General features: G+C 45.1%; 2 protein-coding genes across 2 annotated transcripts; one reads left to right on the forward strand and one right to left on the reverse strand.

Moving 5' to 3' along the window:
• Nucleotides 1-7,673: 7,673 nt before the first annotated feature.
• Nucleotides 7,674-11,931, forward strand: slc7a6 (solute carrier family 7 member 6; the record flags this gene model as incomplete). The annotated part of the gene is made up of 9 exons (XM_080501306.1): nucleotides 7,674-8,082; nucleotides 8,165-8,290; nucleotides 10,529-10,673; nucleotides 10,769-10,892; nucleotides 10,963-11,066; nucleotides 11,133-11,229; nucleotides 11,366-11,515; nucleotides 11,596-11,779; nucleotides 11,864-11,931. 9 exons carry the CDS (start codon nucleotides 7,674-7,676, stop codon nucleotides 11,929-11,931), a joined length of 1,407 nt encoding a protein of 468 aa, XP_080357432.1.
• A 1,388-nt stretch (nucleotides 11,932-13,319) lies between these two features.
• slc7a6os (solute carrier family 7 member 6 opposite strand) lies at nucleotides 13,320-22,829 on the reverse strand. Its single transcript, XM_080496148.1, has 5 exons — nucleotides 22,598-22,829; nucleotides 16,580-16,909; nucleotides 15,008-15,199; nucleotides 14,726-14,858; nucleotides 13,320-13,959 (listed from the first exon to the last, which is right to left on the reverse strand). The coding sequence occupies exons 1-5, from the start codon at nucleotides 22,784-22,786 to the stop codon at nucleotides 13,829-13,831; spliced, it is 975 nt and encodes a 324-aa protein (XP_080352274.1). The 5' UTR covers nucleotides 22,787-22,829; the 3' UTR covers nucleotides 13,320-13,828.
• Between the last annotated feature and the right edge of the window lie 1,527 nt (nucleotides 22,830-24,356).

A 24,356-nucleotide genomic window follows, 5' to 3' on the forward strand; every position in this document is an offset into this window, starting at 1 on the left:
CGTTAAAAGCAAGCGTTACGCCAAAGCTGTTCCTCGCGTTGTCACTCACAAAGTACTTTGAAATCATTATCAATTAAACAATTGTTTTTCTGATACATTTATGACAAGTAAGTTAATGTTAGCGACAATGCTAAGTACATAAAACTTTGATGATACTTGCGGGAGGTGTATCAGAGGATATCTTGGAATTAGTTTGGATAACTTTTATTTGTGATGTTCACTCACAAAGTTACTCCACAATGCCATGTAAAATCTATCATTACAGCAAAGGGAATATAAGGTGGCCTTAGCATTATCGCTAACGAAGTAGCACCTAACAGGCAAAAAGTACACTCAAGATAAGAGTAATTACACAAAAATACTCTGAAACCTTTAGAAATCGAAGCAAAGATATTTGTAAACTCATGTTTTTTTCCTGGTACATTTCTAGTAAGTAAGTTTGCCTCAATGCTAAGGTGACCCTAGCTAACAAATGAGTAGCCAATGAACAGTACGAGTGAGATTAAGAGTCACATACTGCAGCGCCCTCTAGGATAGCCAAAGCACCCCCAAGAAATGTAAAAAAAAAAATTCAGTGGTTTATTTAGATTTTCTTATGTGTGAAGATTATAAGTTGTTGCCTGGTTACTTAATAAATACACCAATAAAACATATTATTATTTTAAAAATACCAAAAATCACATATTTATGTATTTTTTTAAACTAAGAAGCAGTGTAATGTGATTCAGCCAATCGCTGCAGCGCATGCTTTAACCTTTGAACTTACAACTTCCTGTTATTACGAGAGCATTTTTCCTGGTAACTGACTAGCAGTAATGAAACATGGGGGGAAAAAGTGACAAAATCACTGACGCCTTCGCTCTAATCCACAACAACCGATGTATCGTTTTATTCTGACATCTCATGGTGAGGGATGAGTATTGTCTACTTGGTGTTTGAGATCTGAAATCTGACTCCTGGTTCTCTCTATGTCGCGCTTATTAATATGCCATTAGATCCATTGAAGACAATGTTTGTCTTTCAGTGGAGGTTTTTGATGACTGACAGCAGGATTTAGTGTCTTTGTGTGTGAGGCTGAAATGAAAACGTGCTGTGTTTTGCTTCTTGCTGCTGTCGAGGCTCCATCAGTGACATTCTTGTGTTAAAGTTTACAAGTGGCAGACTTGTAAACCTTTCATCTTAATCACTTTGGCTAAATACCTTGAATATTGTGTTAAACAGCGGAGCTTTTAAGGTATATTCACGACTGTTACGTTGGCGGTGCGGTACGCATGTTGTCGGCGTTGCAGTAGAAAATAAACCAGCGATCCTAAACTCCACAGCACCGTCACTGAAAGATGGAGCTCCCCCAAAGCTGGATGATCTGTGAACCTTTCTCACTTGTCTGGTTTATTACAATCACTTTTGCACTGTCATGTGTTCAAACTGTGCAGTTTCTACAATGCACAATATATTTATTATTAATATCTTGGTGATCTCAGTCACTGTTCCTCTGATGCCTCCACCATGCAGCAGTAATGCTGGATTCTTCTCTCTAGGCTTTATTTGATGGTCAATAAACAAACAGATGCTCTGCATTTCCACAGAGGTCTACTTTGGTTTCAGGTGTCCAATGTTCTCCCAGACATGGTGGTTCTACCTGCTGTCTTCTCGTCTCTTTCTTTCAGTAGTGTGGTCCCTCCCTCCTCCCTGGGGTTTCACCTCGGCTCGCCGTTTCTCTCCATGTCCTGGTTTGAACCTTCTCACGCTTGTGAGTGAGTTGGATTGTATTTATTGAAGAGTTTCTGCAGCTCTCAGACTCGTCTTTGAGAAAAGCACACAGGTTGAATCTCACTTTATGATGGAAAAGCAGAAATGATTGATTCTTTCTGGACATTCAAGCTCAGGTGAGTCTGATCTCATTTTGGGGAGAATTGTAGAATTATAATCTATGTCAGAAAAAAAATAAACCTGTAATGTACATGGTGTCTGAATTTGTAGCAAGGGAATAGAATAGTTCTTCTTCACTAAATGTGTACATTTCCTGAATATTCTAATTCATTTAAATTGTGTTATTTGTGGTAATATGTGACAATGATGCATTTTTATACTGACTAAACAGTGTGGTCATGTAATGTATGAACACTATACTAACATACCTTGAGCCAACATACGTTACACCAGCATACAAGATTTTACACCAATACATTGTTCCAAAATACATTATATTATACCAACATACATTATTTTATACCAACGCACATCATACCAGCATACATTATATTTTACCATCATACATTTTCATGTACTTGTCTTCTCTGCTATTTATATTTTAAGAACATTTTAGTGTTATTTCGACACTGAAAACTTGTTTTCTGAACTGCAGCCAGGACACACTTGTGAAAGATTATTAATCTCAGTGTGGTTCTCCTGAGTAAATAAAGGAAAATGAAATACATGATTTCAACATACATTATAATCAGTGTTGCCACAGTTACTTTAAAAAAAACTAATCCGATACTGATTACTAGTTACTCCTTTAAAAGTAACTTAGTTAGATTGCAAGCTACTCTTTTAGTTACTTTCAGCAGCTGCCGACACCCCCCATCGTCTGAACATAAAAATTACAACCCGTTTTGACAAAAACTCCAAGAGGGTCTGGCTGCAGAATCTCCACTGTCAGACAGGAAGGGCTCATTCAAAATAAAATGCGACAATTCAAAATAAAAGGGAACAGAATGAAATGCCGAAATGCTGGTGGGAAATTGAGAATGTGTTTGTTAGTCAACAACACAACACTAAAAGCTACTTTCTTGAATGTAGTACAATATATATCTTTTTAGCCTTTTTATCTATTTCATGTGTTGCCATCATAAGGATCACTATGTTGTGTTTAGCTATTGATAATGATGAATAATTATCAAAGATAGTTATTCATTATGTTATTGAAATTTAATCTGACCTGTATCAGAACCTCGGAGCTCCACCTGTCTTAACAGGAAATGATAGCCAATTCAGTTATATCAGTCTCATAAGATATACTAAACAGTTAATGAGGAATTTGAATTGATAGTTAAATTAATTACAATTACCAGAATTAACAGTAAAGATTGAAGGATTTTGGAGTTCTTGACACAGAAGAGGTCGACATTTCATTCACCGTTGTGCACATTAATAAAACAGCAAGTATGATTCCAAAAATTATATTTATTAACAATGAAAACAGATAAACACATATTCTAACTACCTATATACAGCTTGGTGTGTGTAGGTGTGTGTGTGTGTGTGTGTGGAGAGAGAAAGAGAAAGAGAGAAAAGAGAGAGAGAGAGACAGAGAGAGAGAGGTGGAGGGAGTGTGTATGTGAGACGTGTGATGGAACTACAAAACAAGATGGCGGATCACAAGAAACTACATTCAAATGGAGGTTATCAGAGAGCAGGAAGTCTGTCCTGGGTCTCCACCATGTGCTGGAGAACAACTGGGAGTTGATGTGAATGAGACTTGATTTGTAAAACGTCAGGAGTCGTCAGATGGTGTTCAGTTACTGTGTGATGTTGTCTTTGATGTGATATGTGTAGGATTGTGAGTTAACTAGTTAGTAAAGCAAAGATTAGCATGCAGACCCTGTGTCTGTGGCAGAGCTAACGGTTTACTGGTTGATAACTGCTCCTAATATCATAATCAAAAGAACTCAATCACCGTAACAGAATCAACACATCTTCCTGAAGTTAGACAGTTCTATCATAGCATCAGGTTTAACTAATGTCAAGTAATGCCCAGTTGTTGTTACCACTTCCTTGAAGGAGTTCAGTTGTTGTCCTGCTGGAGGGAAGCTGGTGTCTTCTCCTGTAGTTAGCACCTCCTGCTAACTGTGGTTGCTGATTCTGCAGGCCGAGGAGAAGAAGATGAAGTTGACGATTCAGGAGTCTTTCTTTGCAGCTCCTGGTTGTTCCTTTTGTCCAGACTGAGGAGCTGGTCCCTCAGGTCTGTAATGGTTTTCCTGCTTGTTCAGGAAAAACACAAAGAAGTTCTGTGAGGCGTCATTTCCCTGGTCCCGTCCTGGAGGAACTGGTTGGTTTTCCCTGGTTGATGGGAGATCAGTCTCTGGGTGCTGGTCTCTGGATCAGGAGAAGGTCTGACCCTCGTGGTCTGGTCAGCAGAGGAGTTGAGGAGTGAAGGCCCCTGGTTGCAGGCCTCTGGTGTTAGCTGTATGCTAATGCTGGGTGAGTTGAGCTGCTGGAATGCAGCTCCTCCCGGGTGTTCACAGGAGAAGACTCGCTGCATGACTCTCTGCAAGACTCGCTGCAAGACTGCTTTCTGCAGGCTTTTGTTGAAAGTTTGTGGATTTGAAGGTGTCAAATCTTGAGAGCTTCAACCAATCAGTCACTGGCTGAGTTCATGGGGGAAGTGTGTTGTGAGCAGAAAGCGGGGGAGGTTCTGCTGTGACAGACGGTCCCCCCACTGGGTGTGATGGTCAAGCACATTCCTGCGTCCGAATTCATATGTCATGACTGTGTATCACGACAAATGAAAATTGTCTTTCCTTAGAAATGAACAAACTTTCTGTGGTCCTGTGAGATCCCAACACATGTTGGCACGTCACAGAGATCAACCACAAAAATGATTTCCTCCTATGGAATACATGGCAAATGTAGACACATACCCATATAAAATATTAATTAAAATATCAGAGAAAATTTAAAGCAGCCACTTTTATCAATCGCTACTGGATAGATATTACACCTGCATTTGATTTATGTTAATTTATTTACTACAACTGATTAAGGTTGAGCTATTTTTAACAACTTTAGACGTTAATCTAAACTACAGTAATGCATCATGTTGCTTTACATTATATGTTGATACTTTGGCTGTCCTGTGAGAACCACGCTTCTTTAAAACGTTCACAAGCTGAGAAAAACCTGTTTTCTATTTCATTACAATGCATGAGATACTTTGTGAAGGTTTTATCGCTTGCTGTAGTTTATACAAACTGTTTCACCCATCGGCTCTACGAACAGTTACTTTACATTATGTACTGAAAAAAGACAAACCTTGGGTGCTTTATTGATAGCCACCGTTAGCATTACTTAGCTTTAAAATGACACGTAACCTAAACAACTGGTGTAACACGCTGTTATTATCATCATCAATGTATGTTAGTTTACGGCAGGTATGTAAACGGCGAACACACGCAAGAAACCGTACATTTATAACTTTTCCGGGAAATTTCAAAGTCGCAACTTACCGCTAATATGTAGCTTGTTCCTGCGCATTCGGATTAAATATGTCATCATTTCCTGTCTGACAGTGGAGGAAGCCTCACAGTGGAGGTCCTGCAGCCAGACCCCTCTCATAAACTCTGCTGATGCCTGCCTCCTGCACCTGCTGATACATATTTAACCTTTGACCATCATTCTTTGTTGTATTTATATCTGACTCATGCTTTTATTATCACATTTTTACTATTACTGCTTTGTTTAACCAGAGATGTAGTTGTTGTCTGTTGTTGCACTATGCATTTATTTATTTGCACTGCCTGCTTTATGTGGCTTTAATTGCCCCCTCCTGGACTAATAAAGTCTTTCATTGGTTGATTGATTAATGGGGAGGGCTTATTGCAATGTTAAGGTTTATTGATGACAATGTTTGGTTCCAATTCTTTTGTGTTCCCTGAACGCATCGTTAGAGCGAGTTGGCCTGTGATTGGCTGAGAGTGGAGAAAGGGTCAGGTGACTGCATGCACTCTGTGTCAGTGTCCATGGTGAACAGAAGAGTAGCTGGTTCTGTTTAGTAATAAAGCGGCTTTGCAGACAAGAAACGTGTCTTATTGGACGCTACAATAGTAACGCACAGTGACTTGGATAAGTAACTTTAATCTGATTACTGGTTTGGAAATAGTAACACGTTAGATTACTCTTTACTGAAAAAAGTGGTGATATGAGAGTAATGCATTACCAATTAACGTGTTACCAGCACCACTGGTTATACTATACCAACATACGTTACACCAACATACATTAAACTAGTGGATAAAGAAGTGAAGCTGTTGGAGCAGAAACATATTGTACCCTCCCTTCCTCCTGGTCTGGTTGGTTAGGTAGACAGCCGTCTTCATACGTTGTGAGTTCACACCACGATTTATTATCTTCATATGAAAAAAAACTGTAAAACTGAGAATACATAAAAGCACAGCAAGTAACAACGTACATTAAAATACCTGCTAGCTTAATGCTAACTTGTGTGGGAAAACCCATTGGTATGCGAACCGTTAGCATCGCCATTACAGAAGCTTACTCACACAAACTAAACTGAGCAACATTTCTCTTACTTAAACAATAACACAAATGGTAATCACTTCAGTGCTTACAGACATATGTTGTTCTCTGAAAATAGGAACAATAAAAGAAACTAGCTGCTGAGAGCACAAAACAGGAAGTAACTAAAGATGCCCGCAGGCTCAAAACACGTAAAAAAAACTGCAACCAAGGCATAACTGCGAGGCGCCTCCTGCTGGTACATGGCTGCTAGAATAGTGGCAGCACAGAGCACGAAGTTCGTGTTGAATGTCTGCAGCTTCTGTTTATGGTTTTTTACAGCCACTCAAGTGGATCAGAAGCTTCTCAGGACATCACACACACGTTAGGTCTTCTTCGGGGTTGTCAACTGACATATTTCACAGGCCGACAGTTGACACAGACACACAAAGACTCACACCCTCAGCACCTTCTGCTGCATGCGTGAGTCTCTGGGTGTTGCTGAGTCATGAAGCGGCTGCGACCCACTGATGAGTCAGCTGAACAGCTGGAGGGATTCTGCACCACAAACACATGACACATGTTTGTCACATGCACATGGAGGCAGCATGCAGGCAGCAGCAGGTTCCCTCATTTCTGTTTCTGGTAATGTTCTATATGAGGCAACACACGATAACAACTATATAAACGTCTGCTAAGAGAAACAATGACCTCACAGACACACAAACGGCCCACAAATTGACACAAAAAACTGTAAGAGACTTAAAGTTACTATGATAATACAAATCAATGAGGAAAAGCATCCCAAAGAGATCAAGAATATTCACTCAGATGAAGGAACAAGCCATATAGAACCATAGAAAAGCTCTGAATCACTATGAATAAACAGTCACTGCATCCGTTGTTGACAGAAACAAAACTGATTCATAACATTGATGAACATTGACAGAGAAAGGCCCTGAAAAACAACAGACTTGTTCACACAAATGCACAAAATGACTACGGAAAGTCAAAACTACCACAAAATGTTCTATGGGGGGGGGAAAGGCATGAATACGATTCACTAGAAGAATGACCCAAAAAAGTAATCACAAAAAGAATGACCAAAAAGAATCACATTTTGTCCACAGGAACACAAACTACTACAAAAAGACACATGCTGACCATAAAGAGACTGAAAAAGTCCAAATGTCTTGATGATTTTCTTTCAGATGCAGACTCGTTCTTCCTCGTCCCGATCATCTCCCTCCCACTGGTCTTACTCTTGAAGTGAAACGTGAGAGCTTCCTGCTGACTCTGTGTGGCAGGTCGATCCAGACGAGGAGCTGCAGGACGGTCGATCGGCCGGTTCAGCCATGGACGACCGCGATGACCCGCACAGGTCGAACAGCGGCGCCAGCACCTTCGCCCAGCCTCATGACCCCCCCAAAGAGAGCATGCAGCTGAAGAAGGAGATCTCTCTGCTGAACGGCATCAGCCTGATCGTGGGAAACATGATCGGCTCCGGCATCTTCGTCTCGCCGAAGGGCGTGCTCATCTACAGCGCGTCCTATGGACTGTCGCTGGTCATCTGGGCCATCGGGGGCCTGTTCTCAGTGGTGGGGGCCCTCTGCTACGCCGAACTGGGCACCACCATCACCAAATCAGGGGCTTCGTACGCGTACATCCTGGAGTCGTTCGGCGGCTTCATCGCCTTTATCCGTCTGTGGACGTCTCTGCTGATCATCGAGCCCACCAGCCAGGCCGTCATCGCCATCACCTTCGCGAACTACCTGGTGCAGCCGCTCTTCCCCACCTGCGAGCCACCGTACACGGCGTCCAGGCTCATCGCCGCCGCCTGCCTCTGTAAGTCCTCCTCTCGCGGCGCTCGTCCCCGCCGCCCGGCCGCTCAGGTTCCTCACAGGCTGAAGCTTTACTTCCTCCTCAGGCCTTCTCACCTTCATCAACGCCGCCTACGTCAAGTGGGGCACGCGCGTGCAGGACATCTTCACCTACGCGAAGGTAGCGGCGCTAATCGTCATCATCATCACCGGCATCATCAAGCTGTGCCAGGGTGAGAGGAGTCACATGACATACCGAATGCTAGTGATGGCCAAATGAAGCATTGTGAACCACTGTCTATGAAGCCGCTAGATGGCGCTGACTGTTGAACGATGGTTTGAAAGCACACGTCAATCTTCAAAACAACAGTACCAACAGTGCCAAGTTGGGCACTCCAGGGTCCTGCCAAACAAAATGCCGACTGACTTGACTGACCAGCCCGCTAATCACTATTAGTCATATTCTAATCATATTTAGCTTGTAACCTTGCTACTGCATGAGCGCCACAGCTCATTAAAATGTCGTGATGCACCTGAACGCATCACTCAAAGTGGTCAGGTCCTGCAATCAAAACCAGACCAACATGGCGCTCGGACAAAAACTCTCTCTTATTACTGAAACAGTTCAGAGAAATGCATTTCTGACAGCACCGGAGGCGAGAAATAAACTGTGCAGTCGAAAAGTTAAAATGCCGCTTCACAGACGTGTGGCTGCTGTGAGGGGGCGTGGCCTGCGAGTTCAGCAGCATCTTATCGGAGAATGAACAGTCCTGCAGAAAAAGCTTTTTTTTTTCCGGCAGCCGGCTGACGTCACTGCCGTATTTTCTTCTTGTTCTTATGGGTTCAAAAAGGGAGTCTGCAGGAGCTTTGAGGCTTCATGAAGCTTTGTTTGGCCATCAATACCGAATACGTTCAGACACACCCAACAACTCACACTGATTGCTTTGCATTGGCCTCATTTGTTTACATATAAGTTGACAGATAGTGAAACAATAGATCAAAACAAATGAGCTCCTTCAATTAACTAAAGCTGTCAAACATGGTAGAATCAGATGTCATCATTTCTCTCATTTCAGGAGAAGATTCCAAGTGAATCATTTCTTTGGGTTTTGTGTGTCTGTTTACACAGCAACGGCACTCGGAGCCACTTAAAACACAACTTTTTGAAAATGCTCTGATTCCATCATTGTGCAAATTGGGGAAAACACAACTTTTTGAAAGCACTTGTAGATGGTGGAGATAGTACTACTGTGAATGAGCACCACAGCCATAGTAACTAGTTGTTCTGCACATGCTCAGTAGCTCGACATGTGTCATGACTTCCAGTCCACATTCTCCTGGGACTTGGTCATTTTATTTTGACATTCACCGTAATAACAATCATACTTGGTAGTTTTATTTTGACAGTCACCGTAATAACAATCCAACTTGGTCGTCTGTCCACGAGAATGTCCGTGTTCTCCTGTTCATGTTTAGAGCAGATTGTTCTCTGCAGCATGTGTGTGTGCTTTCACTACAAAAACCAACATGAAAACTATGGAATTTTTTGTGTTTCTGCCATTTCCGTGTCAACAGACATGGTCTTCATGACGTTGCCATGTAAATGTGAAACCTTTCTGAAATGAAACCGCAAAAACGACGCGTTTTCACTTCAAACATTGAGCCACAAATATCTATTTCTCCCCGTCGTTCTTAAAAAGTTTCCCGTCCACATGGGAAACACTGTGTGTCCACGCAACATGAAAACTACTCAAAACAATGTAGTACATTGTTTTGAGCCTTTAGGTGGCGCTGTAACGCTGCCACCGAAATACACCAAAAAATAGCGAAGAAGATACAGAGCATTGCAAAAATTGAGAAATGGCGAAATCTAATATCGAGCGTTATTAAAGCATCAGCAGCTTCTGCAGCTCGACCTGGAGCAGGTAGTCCGCCATTGTTCTTGTTAAGTGACGTTGCGGAGAAGGTCGCAGGGTCGAGAGGTGGGGCGATGACGTTACCAATTTCGGCTCCTGTGTGTCTTGCCCTTCCACATCTCAAAACCGAGGAGGCATTTTAACATTTCTCCACTGTGGAACCCATTTTTGGAAACAGTTTTCAGGCTCGTTTAATGCCGCGCCTTGCGGATAGTCGGGGAAACACGAAGAGGTTACAGGAAATGGCGTTGTCATGTAAACGGGTCCTGTTACAACTGTAAATCATCAGCATAACAATAAACTCCTAAAGAACACAAGATTACTTTCTATAACTGCACCAATTTTGGAAATCAACCGGGGTCCCAGTATAGATCCTTGAGGAACTCCATGTTTAACAACACAAGATTGAGTTGAAAAACACCTGGAGCACCTGACCTGAAACACCAGGAGCATTTAGTTCAGAAGTAACAGCTTACGAAACATTTGTTTAAAAAAAAAAAGAAGCCATTTCTTGAGTTTGATGTGATGGAGTCTGTCTGCCTCTCTCCGCTGCAGGCTACACGGGCAACTTTGAGTCGTCCTTCCAGGGCTCGTCCACAGATCCCGGCAACATCGCCCTGGCGCTGTACTCCGCCCTCTTCTCTTACTCCGGCTGGGACACCCTCAACTTCGTCACCGAGGAAATCAAAAACCCAGAGAGGTTATTTCTTCATTCTTTAGCTTTCTCTCAGTAGACATGGTGAACAGAATACTCCAGCCGTCATGAATCGATGACCGACTGACGTATTGTTCCAGGAACCTTCCCCTGGCCATCGCCATCTCCATGCCCATCGTCACCATCATCTACATCCTCACCAACGTGGCCTACTACGCAGTTCTGGACGTCAGTGCGATAATAGCCAGCGATGCGGTGGCCGTGGTGAGTGAACCTACCTCACAAATGTTGGACCCTAACGTTCAGGAGTTGACTTTGCGTGTGTGGCGTTCAGACGTTTGCAGATCATACCCTGGGCGTGATGAGCTGGACCATCCCCATCGCCGTGGCTCTGTCCTGCTACGGAGGCCTCAACGCCTCCATCATCGCTGCTTCCAGGTAGAGAACATCAACACCTTCAGCTTATCTTTGCGTGAAAACCTGACGCGTGTGTCTTGTGCTCAGGTTGTTCTTCGTGGGTTCTCGTGAGGGTCACCTCCCCGACGCTCTGTCCATGATCCACATCCAGAGGTTCACTCCCATCCCCGCTCTGCTCTTTAATGTATGGAAACCTATCTGAATCATCTTCTACTTCCTTTCTACTCTATATTAGTGGATCAGAATACATTTCTGTTTCTAAATTTACCATGAGCTCAATGTTTTCTCTTTCGTTCTTCCTTCATCCATCCACCCTCCAGTGTGTCATGTCGCTCATCTACCTGACGGTGGAGGACGTCTTCCAGCTCATCAACTACTACAGCTTCAGTTACTGGTTCTTTATGGGTCTGTCCATCGCCGGCCAGATCTACCTCCGCATTAAGGAACCGCTCAGACCCAGACCCCTGAAGGTACCACCCATCCATCCATTTATTCATCCGTCAATCCCTCCCTCCCTCCATGAACCAGTGTTTTTATCTTCCCCCTGCAGTTGACCCTGCTGTACCCAGTGCTGTTCTGCCTGTGCACCGTCTTCCTGGTGGCCGTTCCGCTCTACAGCGACACCATCAACTCCCTGATCGGTATCGCCATCGCCCTGTCCGGCGTCCCCGTCTACTTCCTGGGCGTCCATCTGCCCGAGTCCAAGCGGCCGCCGATCATCACCAAGCTACTGCGTGAGTGTGACCCGGCTCAGGGTTCGGCTCGGCTCGTGGTTTCCGGGTTTTCTCAGAGCTTTTTCCCTCCACGTGTGTCTGCAGGTTCTCTGACTCACCTGACTCAGCACACCTGCTACTGCGTGCTCACAGAGATGGACAAGAGTCAGTAGCCCCGCCCACTGCCAGCCAGAGCGCTGAAGCTCGGTACCTCAGGAGCTCCACACACTGTGCTGAACACCACACTGCCTGTCACGCCACTGCAGGGACGCCACCCACACCGACTGCTCCATCTCCTCCATACATCTGGCCCACATGTGACTGAGTGAAGAAACCAAACAGGAAACCAGCAGGTTGATTCTGTCTGCTGCTGCTGCATCGAGACGGCCACTGTTTCCAAGACAGCTCTATCCTGCCATCTCCCAGGAGGAAATAAACAAGTCCAAGTTTTGAGGTTGCAATAAGAAAATATGAACTTTATAGATGAGGTTGAAAAGTAATTCATAAGATTTAATCTACATGATTTCATGATCAAATATCAGATTTTCTTCATACTATGACCTCCAACATGCCGACACATTCAAATGTTGAGGGCGTGTTGTAAATCACTGACCAATCAGCAGACGGCTCCTCAAAATCCTCAGATCCATAGACCCGTTCTATGGATCCGAGTACCCCAAAGGAAGGGCGATGGAAAAGCATCAACCTTTGGAGCAGTTGCTTCTTTAAAATCCCAAATTCTTGTGGTGGAAACCCAAACCTTAACTGACTATACCAGTCCACTCCTGCACTTTCTGTACGGTGGGAACGGGGCTTATGTGCAGTTTGTATGTTCGCCTTGGCCTTATCATAGTAGCCTGTATATGTGAATGGGAGCAATTCTAGCCTCTCGGCACCCCCCCACCCACCTTTTTTTTTTTTTTTTTTTTTTAGAGATTATATCTGAAAAGTGGAAAAGAAACTTCTGCTCTGGTCTAAATTACATACGTCAACTTTATATATATATAGCACTTTATAAACAACCAGAGCTGAAACAAAGTGTCGTCAGATCCTTCCAGGACCACCGATATCGTCACCTGCCTTCACTCAGGCCTCGTTTACACGTTTTCAAGTGAAAACACAAAACCTTTGTAGCGTTTTGGGAGCCTGTTTATGCAATACTCAGTCACTGAAAACCTTTTTGAAAACGCTCCGACCTCGCCTCCAGAAACCGTTTGAAAACACTACCAGTGATACAGATGACTTTAAGGTACATTATGTAAAAGCCATGTGATGCCACTTTAATCCACCGGGGGGCAGCAGTGAACCGTTTGAATTTCTTGTCAATGCGTTTGTAGTTTCTGCTGATTTTACTCTCAATCTGCGATGTTGACGACTCAAGGCTGGATCATTTATGAGAACGGACCTGCTGGGGCGAGCTGGTTAGCATGCCAACTTCTGTGCAACATGAATGTTGTTCTTCAACATCCGAATTAAAAAAATATTAAACACTACCTTTAACGGTTTGTTCTTTACATTTCAGGATAGAATTTTTACGCAATGTAAAAGAATTTCCAGCATGTTATTTTCAAAGCTTTCCTTTTATTTTTTATACACATCTACATATTTACAAAAAAAAAAAAAAAAATCCATCAAGCATCCGAGAGAGAACCGGTGGAGGATGTCAGAACTTAACTGTCACACTCACAACAGAAAACTGGTGCAGAAAAACTACCACGCTTAGTATACACACACACACACACACCCACACACACACACACGCACGCAAACACTCTAAACTCTGCAGCCGCACGCATCTCGCTAACAGAACGAAGCAACACTTTCTAATGCAAGTCCACAAACAGCCACGCACAAAGTCACTCCACCACAGAAAGAAAACAAACACCAGCGCCCCCTACGGCCGGAGTGAGAAACACTTTGGCACAGAAAACATTTCTTTGTAATCGATGAGTCGGATGTGGAGGATAAAAATATTGTCGTCTTCTGGACGACACAGAGGTGCGCAGAGTGTGAGAGTGGGGTGGGTTGGGTGGGGGCCAGATCCACACGGGGGGGTGGGCGGGTGGGGTGTCAATCTGAGTCATATTTGTCTCCTTCATCCTCGCCGTCATCGTCGCCGTGGCAACCCAGCTCGTGAAGCACCTCCCTCTGGTAGCACTGCCAGCTCCTCCTGCTGTACGAGTGCTCCTCCTCCCAGTAGCCTGCACACGCACGCACGCACACACACACACACACACACACACACACACACACACACACACACACACACACACACACACACACACACACACACACACACACACACACACACACACACACACACACACACACACACACACACACACACACACACACACACACACAAAATACAGGTCTACTTTATTAAATTTAAGATTCCCATCATTCACACTGGGTGCAACTTTATAAGCAGCAGTTGTAGCTAGCCGAGGCAGCGGTCATTAGCCGCAGCTAGCCGAGGGGGCGGTCATTAGCCGCAGCTAGCCGAGGGGGCGGTCATTAGCCGCAGTTAGCCGAGGGGGCGGTCATTAGCCGCAGCTAGCCGAGGGGGCGGTCATTAGCCGCAGTTAGCCGAGGGGGCGGTCATTAGCCGCAGTTAGCCGAGGGGGCGGTCATTAGCCGCAGTTAGCCGAGGGGGCGGTCATTAGCCGCAGTTAGCCGAGGGGGCGGTCATTAGCCGCAGTTAGCCGAGGGGGCGGTCATTAGCCGCAGTTAGCCGAGGGGGCGGTCATTAGCTGCAGTTAGCTGAGGCAGCTGTAGTTGCAAATTCAAGTCAATCCAAGCAGTTTCTTAACGCGTTTATCCATTTAAACTATTTCATTCATTCGGTTGCTAACACTTTGAACGTTCTTAAGCCCTTCTCGTAGTTTGTTCTGGTCCCACTGCTCCTGGTGTGTGTAGTTCAAGTGACCAATTTAAAAACTAAAAGGTTAGAAAACGAGGCCGTACCGCCATAGCGCTCCTCTCGCTCGCTGTCCGAGCCACTCTCCTCATCGGGGTAGTCGTTCCTCCAGTTGGCCTCCTCGTTCTCGTCGTCCTCGTCTTCGTAGACCTCCTCCTCGTGGACCACCAGGTCGGGAACCTGAGGGGGAGGAACACACCTTCACGCTGAAGCCTCCAGCGAGGACTCCCGCTTCATGTGTGCTTCCAGACTTTCCGTCCGTGACTTCATCCACTCACTCCGACGTCAGCACTCATTCATCTGAGCGTCCATCATCCATCCACACAAACCAGTTCTCCCTCGTCGGCGTAGGCCCTGACGGACAGGATGTCCTGGATCCAGCCCGGCGCGGCCGTCTCCTGGTAGTACAGGTCGTACACGTAGTCGTCGTCCTGCCGGCGCTCTTCGCCCGATATGCTGAGCTGCTCGCGCAGCATCTTGGTGTTGTTGCAGAGGATGACCTCAGGGTCCGACGGCTGCAGCTGTGGCGAGACCGGGACCATAAGAGACCATCAGAGACCATCAGAGACCATTAGAGACCATCAGAGACCATCAGAGACCATCAGAGACCATCAGAGACCATCAGACACCTGTCAGGGACCCTGAAGCTCTTGGGATCTGAACAGGACATAGTTGATGGAAGGAAACAACTTGGAAATCTACTGTCAATGTTAAAGTCACAGACACACTTGTATATATTCATCTTCTAACCAACACTGGGACTATTCAGCACAGGGACGTCAAACGTAAAACACGTGATTAGATTTTCTAACTGCACTGAGACCGTGTCAGTGTCAGTGAAGCTGCAGTCACAGCTGGCTGCCTTGTTGCTATTGAATTAGCTTCAAACCGGCCTCAAGACGTCACCGTTTTAAACCTCCAGCTCACCGAGAACTGCACTGCCAGCAACATCACTACAAGGAACTGCAGCTCCTCTGTGCTGTAGCAGCAGAGTCACACCTCCGTGAATCTGCGTCCTAATCTCCCTGAAAATAGTCCCAATCATTCGTGCTGCGTTAGAGCTGGAAAAATTGCAGTTTGCGTTACGTTGCTAAATAAATTCTCCAGGAATTAATAAAGTGATTGAGGTTTTAAAGATAGAAAAGGTTTATTATGAGACGATGACGTCACTCAGACCCACACAAAAATAGTTTGTACTGCTTCCTTTTCTGACTTTATACCAACCTCAAGTTGCATTTTGAGAGAATACATGCAAACAGTCCAACATGTATTACTTTACTGTTGAGACGAGTTTATTACTGCCTCATATAAAATCAACTATAATGATGATAATAATAATATTAAAGCAAACAGAGCTCTGATGTTGAAATAGCATCGGTATCGGCAGATATCCAAATTTAGGTATCAGGATCGGATCAGCAGTGAAAAAACGTGGATCAGTGCATCTCTAGTTATAATGACAGTATTTGACTGGTCCCACCTCTGAACTAGAATGGGTTTCACACCCCTCAGTTAGCGGATCCTTAAATGCTTTTCATAATCGACCTTCATTTTAAAATGTCATCCAGCATCAAATCAGGAAAGTTGAATCAATTCTACACTACGCTCCATCAAATCAAGCATTTCAAAATATTTGACCATTTCTGCTTCGATCCTTGTGAGATGAAACGTACGAGTCAATTTTAGGTTTTAAACTCCTGAGAGGAATCCAACATCACCGTTCACAATCAGAGGTTATGAAGAAACCACAACGAGTCTCATCCGTGAAAATCAGCTGCATTAAGAGGATGGAAACGTTGCTGGTGTTTCAGAACATTTCAGGTTCCTGGACTCCTGCAGAGCATCGTTCAGTAAGCAGAGCCTCAGTGACTCGTGCTCTGATGACCCGACTGCAGACTGACCTTGGCTGAAGCTTTGTTCTGCTCCTGCCCGTCCTCGTGGAGCAGGTCCACCACCTGGATCTCTCCCAGGCTCCAGCTCTTGGGCGCCTGCTCGCCGGGCGCCTCTCGGTCCTCGGGGGGTGCGGTGTCGGGGGTCTCCAGCGGGGCGGGGCTGGGCAGCCCGGCGCGGTGGCTGGACAGTATCCGGTAGCGCTCCTCCCGACGGGTGCTCCACTTGCTGCTGCGCAGGTCTCCTGCTATCCTCAGGGAGCTGGAGGCCGAGGGCCGCAGGGCGTGGACCGAGCGGGGCCGGGCCAGGGCCTGACGGACCTGCGTCTGGACCGGGGCATCCTGCAGAGGAAAGAGCACTTCCTCTTCATCATCCACACGACTTCCACTTAGTCAGAGCTGAACGGGACCCAAGTCATTATATTTGTACTTTCTACCATCTAACAAAGTCGAATCTCAATAATTACTTTCATATCTAATTATTTCGTCCATCTCAGGAATGGTGTGCAGATTTCAGACTTTACTGATATTTAATCGGGACTAGGGTTGCAAAGGGCAGAAAATATCCGGTAAATTTCCAGAAACTTTCCATAGGAAGCTAAGCTGGGGAATTTGGGAAATACTCAAAATTAAACAGGTCTCTATAAATGAACTGAAATGTCACTGAGCTGACGATGCACGTGGCCACCTGAAAAAAATGACTTTGGATCAGACGTACTTACAATAATAAGTTTGAAAAGTCACTAAATGAGACGACAATCAAGCACAGGTTGCTGTGTTGAGGCCTGCATGACACATGATCACATATTTTAAACACAACAGACGACATTTTAACTCATAATTCATATTACCTACAAATAGATTGTTTGCAATTCATTTCAGGAGATCAGAGGAAGTACATTTCCTGTAAAGTAACTTAAATATCTATTTTTTAAACTCACCATTAATAAGGATTCCTCCTACAATAAAGCAAGCTGCTAATTAAAGGTTTTTTCCCAGGTGGCTGAAAGCGCATACAGAAACCTTTATTCATTCACATCAGTCACACAGGTGGAGGTAAACTGCCTCGTAGCCACAGCTGTCCTGCTTTATTCTCAGAAATTCCCATTAATTCCCATGGAAAGTCTCCAAATGTGAAAAGTCACGGAATTTTGCAACCCTAATCTGGACACAATGTATTTTTGCACTCTGAATGGAGTTTTGATTTACCACAAAATCCTAAAGTGGAGTAACAGAATATTCAGTCATTATGTCCCGAGGTTCAATGTGACGTGGACTACGTCATGTCAAACAAACCAGAACTAAACTAGTTTATTCTAAAGATTTCTTTTATTCTAGGAGAATCCATTTGAGATGTAGTTATTGACATATGGTGATTAATAGTTCTCTAACAAGCCAAATGTGTATTATATTGAAATTGGCTTTTTATCTATTTTTTCTTTTCCATCGTTTCATCCAATTTTCATTGGTCCTTTGTTCGAAATAAATCAAATCAAATTGTGCCTCATATAAAATCAAAATATGCCCATTTATAGATGACAGGTTAAAGTCAATACCCAGGGGTGGGCTACTAATTTTCCTAAAGGGCCACATGAGTAATTAGGACTACGAGGGCCGAGACTTTAAGCTCGGTTTACACCATGTTCCCTGTGCCCACGTTTCAAGCTCCTGTGGACAAAACGGGTAGGATGTGAGACAACGCCGGGGGGGGCAAACAGGTTGCGATTGAAGTGGGTCCCGTGCAAGATTTTTAAATCGCCAAAAATGTTCCACGGCGGAGGAGAAACTCAGTAGGCTGTAGCAAAATGGGAAGAACGTCAACACATGGCAGCACATAATTGGCAGTAATAGAACTTGGAGGCGGCCCGTAGTGGGACAGGAAGTGACGTTTCGTGCACGTTCGATCACGGCTGCTTCGTGTTTTGTCACATCGCGCTTCGTGACGGTTCTCACAGCAAGTTAGGGTGTATGGTAGCCACTTCATCACGTTCAATCGGGGCTTGTCCCGGCGTGTGACGGTGTGTGGACCCAACGTTTTGCGTTCTACTCCGGGAGGGGAGTGTCATCCGAGTCCGAGCAATCAACGACAGAACACCTTCGACAAGCTATGCCACCGAAAAAGAAATCAAGACGTACAGTATGTACGTGCCATGAAAAACGTGCCAGACCTTCTGTAGAATTCCCCAAAATCCCACAGCGCACTATGTTTTGGGCAAATGGGGCTGCCAGGAAAATAGTGTAAACCGAGCTTTATGTTGACTTGAGTTTTGTTCAAGAAGAAACATTGCTTGATAAAAAAGGGATTTTTTTTTAATATAAGCTACTGTTGCTCTGTGTAACTTTTTCTCATTCTTTTCCAGTCTTCGTCTGGAAGTCCTGATTCCATTTTTCAACGTTTTGAGTTCATTAATAAGTAAAAAAAAGCAATATTTTTTTCATGAACCATCCTTCTTTTCTACTGTGAAACACAAACTTTGAGAGCTAACAACTGCTAGCTGTAATAGTCACGGTCCGAGATGCAACCAACATTGTAATAATGGCCAATAAGGTGAAAGAAATGTGAACATTTTAGTGTGTTGAAGCCAATAACATTTGATTGAGGAGCCGGTCAAGCAAAATGAAAGGGCCTGAGGAGGCCCAAGTCTGTTCTAGACTGTATGAGATGTTTTACAATGTGTCCAGGAGAACTAGAAATCGTCCGTCTCCTTAAATGTGTCCAGAAGCTCCAAAAGATGTCAAGATGTCGTTCTAGAACATGTTTGTCTGGGGAAAGTTTCGGAGGTTCTAGAACCTGTTGGTCTGTGGGCAGTGTCAGAGGTTCTAGAACCTGTTGGTCTGGGGAAAGTTTCGGAGGTTCTAGAACCTGTTGGTCTGTGGGCAGTGTCAGAGGTTCTAGAACGTGTTGGTCTGTGGGCAGTGTCAGAGGTTCTAGAACGTGTTGGTCTGTGGGCAGTGTCAGAGGTTCTAGAACGCGTTGGTCTGTGGGCAGTGTCAGAGGTTCTAGAACGTGTTGGTCTGTGGGCAGTGTCAGAGGTTCTGGATCGTGTTGGTCTGTGGGCGGTGTCAGAGGTTCTAGAACGTGTTGGTCTGTGGGCGGTGTCAGAGGTTCTAGAACCTGTTGGTCTGTGGGCCCTGTCAGAGGTTGTAGAACCTGTTGATCTGTGGGCACTGTCAGAGGTTCTAGAACGTGTTGGTCTGTGGGCAGTGTCAGAGGTTCTAGAACCTGTTGGTCTGTGGGCAGTGTCAGAGGTTCTAGAACCTGTTGGTCTGTGGGCGGTGTCAGAGGTTCTAGAACCTGTTGGTCTGTGGGCAGTGTCAGAGGTTCTAGAACCTGTTGGTCTGTGGGCGGTGTCAGAGGTTCTGGATCGTGTTGGTCTGTGGGCGGTGTCAGAGGTTCTAGAACGTGTTGGTCTGTGGGCGGTGTCAGAGGTTCTGGATCGTGTTGGTCTGTGGGCAGTGTCAGAGGTTCTAGAACCTGTTGGTCTGTGGGCAGTGTCAGAGGTTCTAGAACCTGTTGGTCTGTGGGCAGTGTCAGAGGTTCTAGAACCTGTTGGTCTGTGGGCAGTGTCAGAGGTTCTAGAACGTGTTGGTCTGTGGGCACCGTCAGAGGTTCTAGAACCTGTTGGTCTGTGGGCACCGTCAGAGGTTCTAGAACCTGTTGGTCTGTGGGCACTGTCAGAGGTTCTAGAACCTGTTGGTCTGTGGGCACTGTCAGAGGTTCTAGAACCTGTTGGTCTGTGGGCACTGTCAGAGGTTCTAGAACCTGTTGGTCTGTGGGCAGTGTCAGAGGTTCTAGAACCTGTTGGTCTGTGGGCAGTGTCAGAGGTTCTAGAACCTGTTGGTCTGTGGGCACTGTCAGAGGTTCTAGAACGTGTTGGTCTGTGGGCGGTGTCAGAGGTTCTAGAACCTGTTGGTCTGTGGGCAGTGTCAGAGGTTCTAGAACCTGTTGGTCTGTGGGCACTGTCAGAGGTTCTAGAACCTGTTGGTCTGTGGGCACTGTCAGAGGTTCTAGAACCTGTTGGTCTGTGGGCACTGTCAGAGGTTCTAGAACCTGTTGGTCTGTGGGCAGTGTCAGAGGTTCTAGAACCTGTTGGTCTGTGGGCAGTGTCAGAGGTTCTAGAACCTGTTGGTCTGTGGGCACTGTCAGAGGTTCTAGAACCTGTTGGTCTGTGGGCAGTGTCAGAGGTTCTAGAACCTGTTGGTCTGTGGGCAGTGTCAGAGGTTCTAGAACCTGTTGGTCTGTGGGCAGTGTCAGAGGTTCTAGAACCTGTTGGTCTGTGGGCAGTGTCAGAGGTTCTAGAACCTGTTGGTCTGTGGGCAGTGTCAGAGGTTCTAGAACCTGTTGGTCTGTGGGCAGTGTCAGAGGTTCTAGAACCTGTTGGTCTGTGGGCAGTGTCAGAGGTTCTAGAACCTGTTGGTCTGTGGGCAGTGTCAGAGGTTCTAGAACCTGTTGGTCTGTGGGCACTGTCAGAGGTTCTAGAACCTGTTGGTCTGTGGGCACTGTCAGAGGTTCTAGAACCTGTTGGTCTGTGGGCGGTGTCAGAGGTTCTAGAACCTGTTGGTCTGTGGGCACTGTCAGAGGTTCTGGATCGTGTTGGTCTGTGGGCAGTGTCAGAGGTTCTAGAACCTGTTGGTCTGTGGGCAGTGTCAGAGGTTCTAGAACCTGTTGGTCTGTGGGCAGTGTCAGAGGTTCTAGAACCTGTTGGTCTGTGGGCAGTGTCAGAGGTTCTAGAACCTGTTGGTCTGTGGGCAGTGTCAGAGGTTCTAGAACCTGTTGGTCTGTGGGCACTGTCAGAGGTTCTAGAACCTGTTGGTCTGTGGGCGGTGTCAGAGGTTCTAGAACCTGTTGGTCTGTGGGCACTGTCAGAGGTTCTGGATCGTGTTGGTCTGTGGGCAGTGTCAGAGGTTCTAGAACCTGTTGGTCTGTGGGCAGTGTCAGAGGTTCTAGAACCTGTTGGTCTGTGGGCAGTGTCAGAGGTTCTAGAACCTGTTGGTCTGTGGGCAGTGTCAGAGGTTCTAGAACCTGTTGGTCTGTGGGCAGTGTCAGAGGTTCTAGAACCTGTTGGTCTGTGGGCAGTGTCAGAGGTTCTAGAACCTGTTGGTCTGTGGGCAGTGTCAGAGGTTCTAGAACCTGTTGGTCTGTGGGCAGTGTCAGAGGTTCTAGAACCTGTTGGTCTGTGGGCACTGTCAGAGGTTCTAGAACCTGTTGGCCTGTGGGCACTGTCAGAGGTTCTACAACCTGTTGGTCTGTGGGCAGTGTCAGAGGTTCTAGAACCTGTTGGTCTGTGGGCACTGTCAGAGGTTCTAGAACCTGTTGGTCTGTGGGCAGTGTCAGAGGTTCTAGAACCTGTTGGTCTGTGGGCACTGTCAGAGGTTGTAGAACCTGTTGGTCTGTGGGCACTGTCAGAGGTTGTAGAACTCAAAAGTTGTAGATTGTCCAAAGGTTGTAAGATGCATCAGATGTTCTACAACGTATTTAAATATCCATTAACCACACCGTGGATGGATTGACAAAAGTATCGAAATGAGGCCCTTGTGATCTATTAGATTTGGACCAAATAAAATCCAGATTTCCTGATGTGGTTCCATTTTCCACAATTAACTCACACGCCTCTCGAAGCAGTAAATACATTTTGTGTTGATCTCTGATTAAACTGATGCTCCATTCACCAGCTCACCTGAACATATTTGATAATAGCTTTAGATTTGGCGTTTATTGCCATATATCAGTGTTTTTAATCGTATAAAATAATTCATTTCCGAACTGACGTTACGTCACCAACGTCAACAAACGGAGCGAACGGTTAGCATGTTAGCACAGGGGGCTAACAGCACGAAGCTAATAACAACAAGTAGCAGAGCATGCAGGTTGTTTTCAGAATGAAACTGGCACTTTGCGCTTATACAGTCTCCTCACGCTCAGCTACTGATCCGGTACCGGGTCCTAACGGGGCTGACCAGCCGTCAACAAGGCGGCTACGGCGGGTCTGGTTAGCAGGCTTCGCTCCGGGCTAACGGCGGGCCTCTCACCTGCGTCGCGACGGTCGCCACGAGTTTGAACACAGAGTTTTCCACCTCGGCCTCGTTGGGCTCCGGCACCGTTTCACCGGGACTCTGGGACGTCTCTGGCCGTATACGCTTGCAGGCCAGGAGCAGGGCGTCTGCGGGGTCGGTGCCCCGTTTTCTCTTGACTCGGAGGATGGTCGTGTTCGGATCCATGTTGTGTCTGACGAGGGTGCCGTTGCTGTGAACAGAGCGCTCACTCCGCCTCTGATTCTCAGACCCAGGGAGCCGCGACGACAGAGCGCGCACTCCGCCCTTAAGGCTCGTGACAGAGGCAAGGCAAGGCAAGGCAAGGCAAGGCAAGGCAAGGCAAGGCAAGGCAAGGCAAGGCAAGGCAAGGCAAGGCAAGGCAAGGCAAGGCAAATGTATTCATAGAGCACCATTCAAACGCAGAGCAATTCACAGTGCTTTACCAAGAAATAAAATATATTAAAGAAATACAGAAAAACTTTACACAGCCATAATAAATAAATATATTAATAAAATAAATACATTAAAGCTTTAAAAGAAACGAAAGCACAAGAATAAGGGAAGAGATAAATTAGAATAAATAAGGGAAGAGATTAAAATATGTTAAAATATTAAATATTATAATAAAATATTAAAATATGTTACTGTAAAGCAACATGCAATACTATGTGCAATAACCCCTGCATCTATGCCACTTTATCTACGTCACTTAATTGACCACTTGTTAGGACTGAACCTGCGCTGCCAACACTGGTATTATTTTTATTATTTAGTATGTTTATTGTACTTTTATTCTACACTTTGCCGCCCACCCCCATCATAGTTTAATTTCCTTGTACTTCATCTTACCGTATACTTTGATCCCCTTAGAACTTATTATACTTTATTATAGTCTTTGATTTTTATCTTGTTTTTATTTTAGTCCTATTTTATTTTATTTTACTTATTATTACTTCTACTGTAAATACTTTTGGCCCTTAGAGTTCTTGATAGTCATTGTATATAAGATACCTCTATTCTTTGCACATTTCTTGTCTTTCCTCCTCATGAGTGTCCTTAAGAGCAGAATGTAACAAGTACATTTCTCCTTTGTGAGATCAATAAAGGCTTATCTTATCTTATCTTATAATTAATAAAGCAAAATCTATTGTTTCTTCGAAAGGGCTCACTGTGTCTTTAAATCTCGAGACAGAGCTCTCGCGAGTGATGGCCAAACAAAGTTTCCTGAAGCCTCATGAACTACCTTCTTAAGCCTCACGCCTCATGAACCACTCCACCAGATGGCACAATTGGTTTGAAGATTGAAGATGGAGGGCTGGCAATGACGTTTCAAACATTTGTTGAATAGACAGCGCTATGTAGTGGCTTCAGAAAATAAAGACAGTGGTTCATGAAGCTTTATTTGGCCATCACCAGCTCTCACAATGTCTTTAAATTTCATGACAGAGCTCTCCCTGCCTTTAAAGAGCTCTCACTCTGCTTTTAAATGTCATCAGTAAAATGTAAAAGCAATCCAACAAGGTCTTCTCTCCATACGAATGTCCATTAATCCCAATGTTAATGTTTACAGCATACTGACTTTGTGCATGTTTGTGTGGTTTCCTTACAAAAAAACAAAAACAAAAAAAAAACAACAGTAAAAACTCATTGTTTTGCTGCATTTCTGCCCTTTCCTTGGGAATGGGCATACTTTTCAAAATGTTGATGTTTAAATACAAAATTGTTCTGAAAGAAAAACTTAGAAACGATGTCACGT

Source organism: Blennius ocellaris (assembly GCF_963422515.1).
Source record: "Blennius ocellaris genome assembly, chromosome: 1".
NCBI classification, from domain to species: domain Eukaryota; kingdom Metazoa; phylum Chordata; class Actinopteri; order Blenniiformes; family Blenniidae; genus Blennius; species Blennius ocellaris.

Bases quoted from the DNA above. Each gene is read 5' to 3' on its own strand.
- slc7a6os (XM_080496148.1), bottom strand. From the start codon at position 22,786: ATGGATCCGAACACGACCATCCTCCGAGTCAAGAGAAAACGGGGCACC. The intron at 16,910-22,597 runs GTGAGAGGCCCG...TTTCCTCTGCAG, and splicing joins TGGCGACCGTCGCGACGCAG to GATGCCCCGGTCCAGACGCA. The intron at 15,200-16,579 runs GTCAGTCTGCAG...GTCTCGCCACAG, and splicing joins AGAACAAAGCTTCAGCCAAG to CTGCAGCCGTCGGACCCTGA.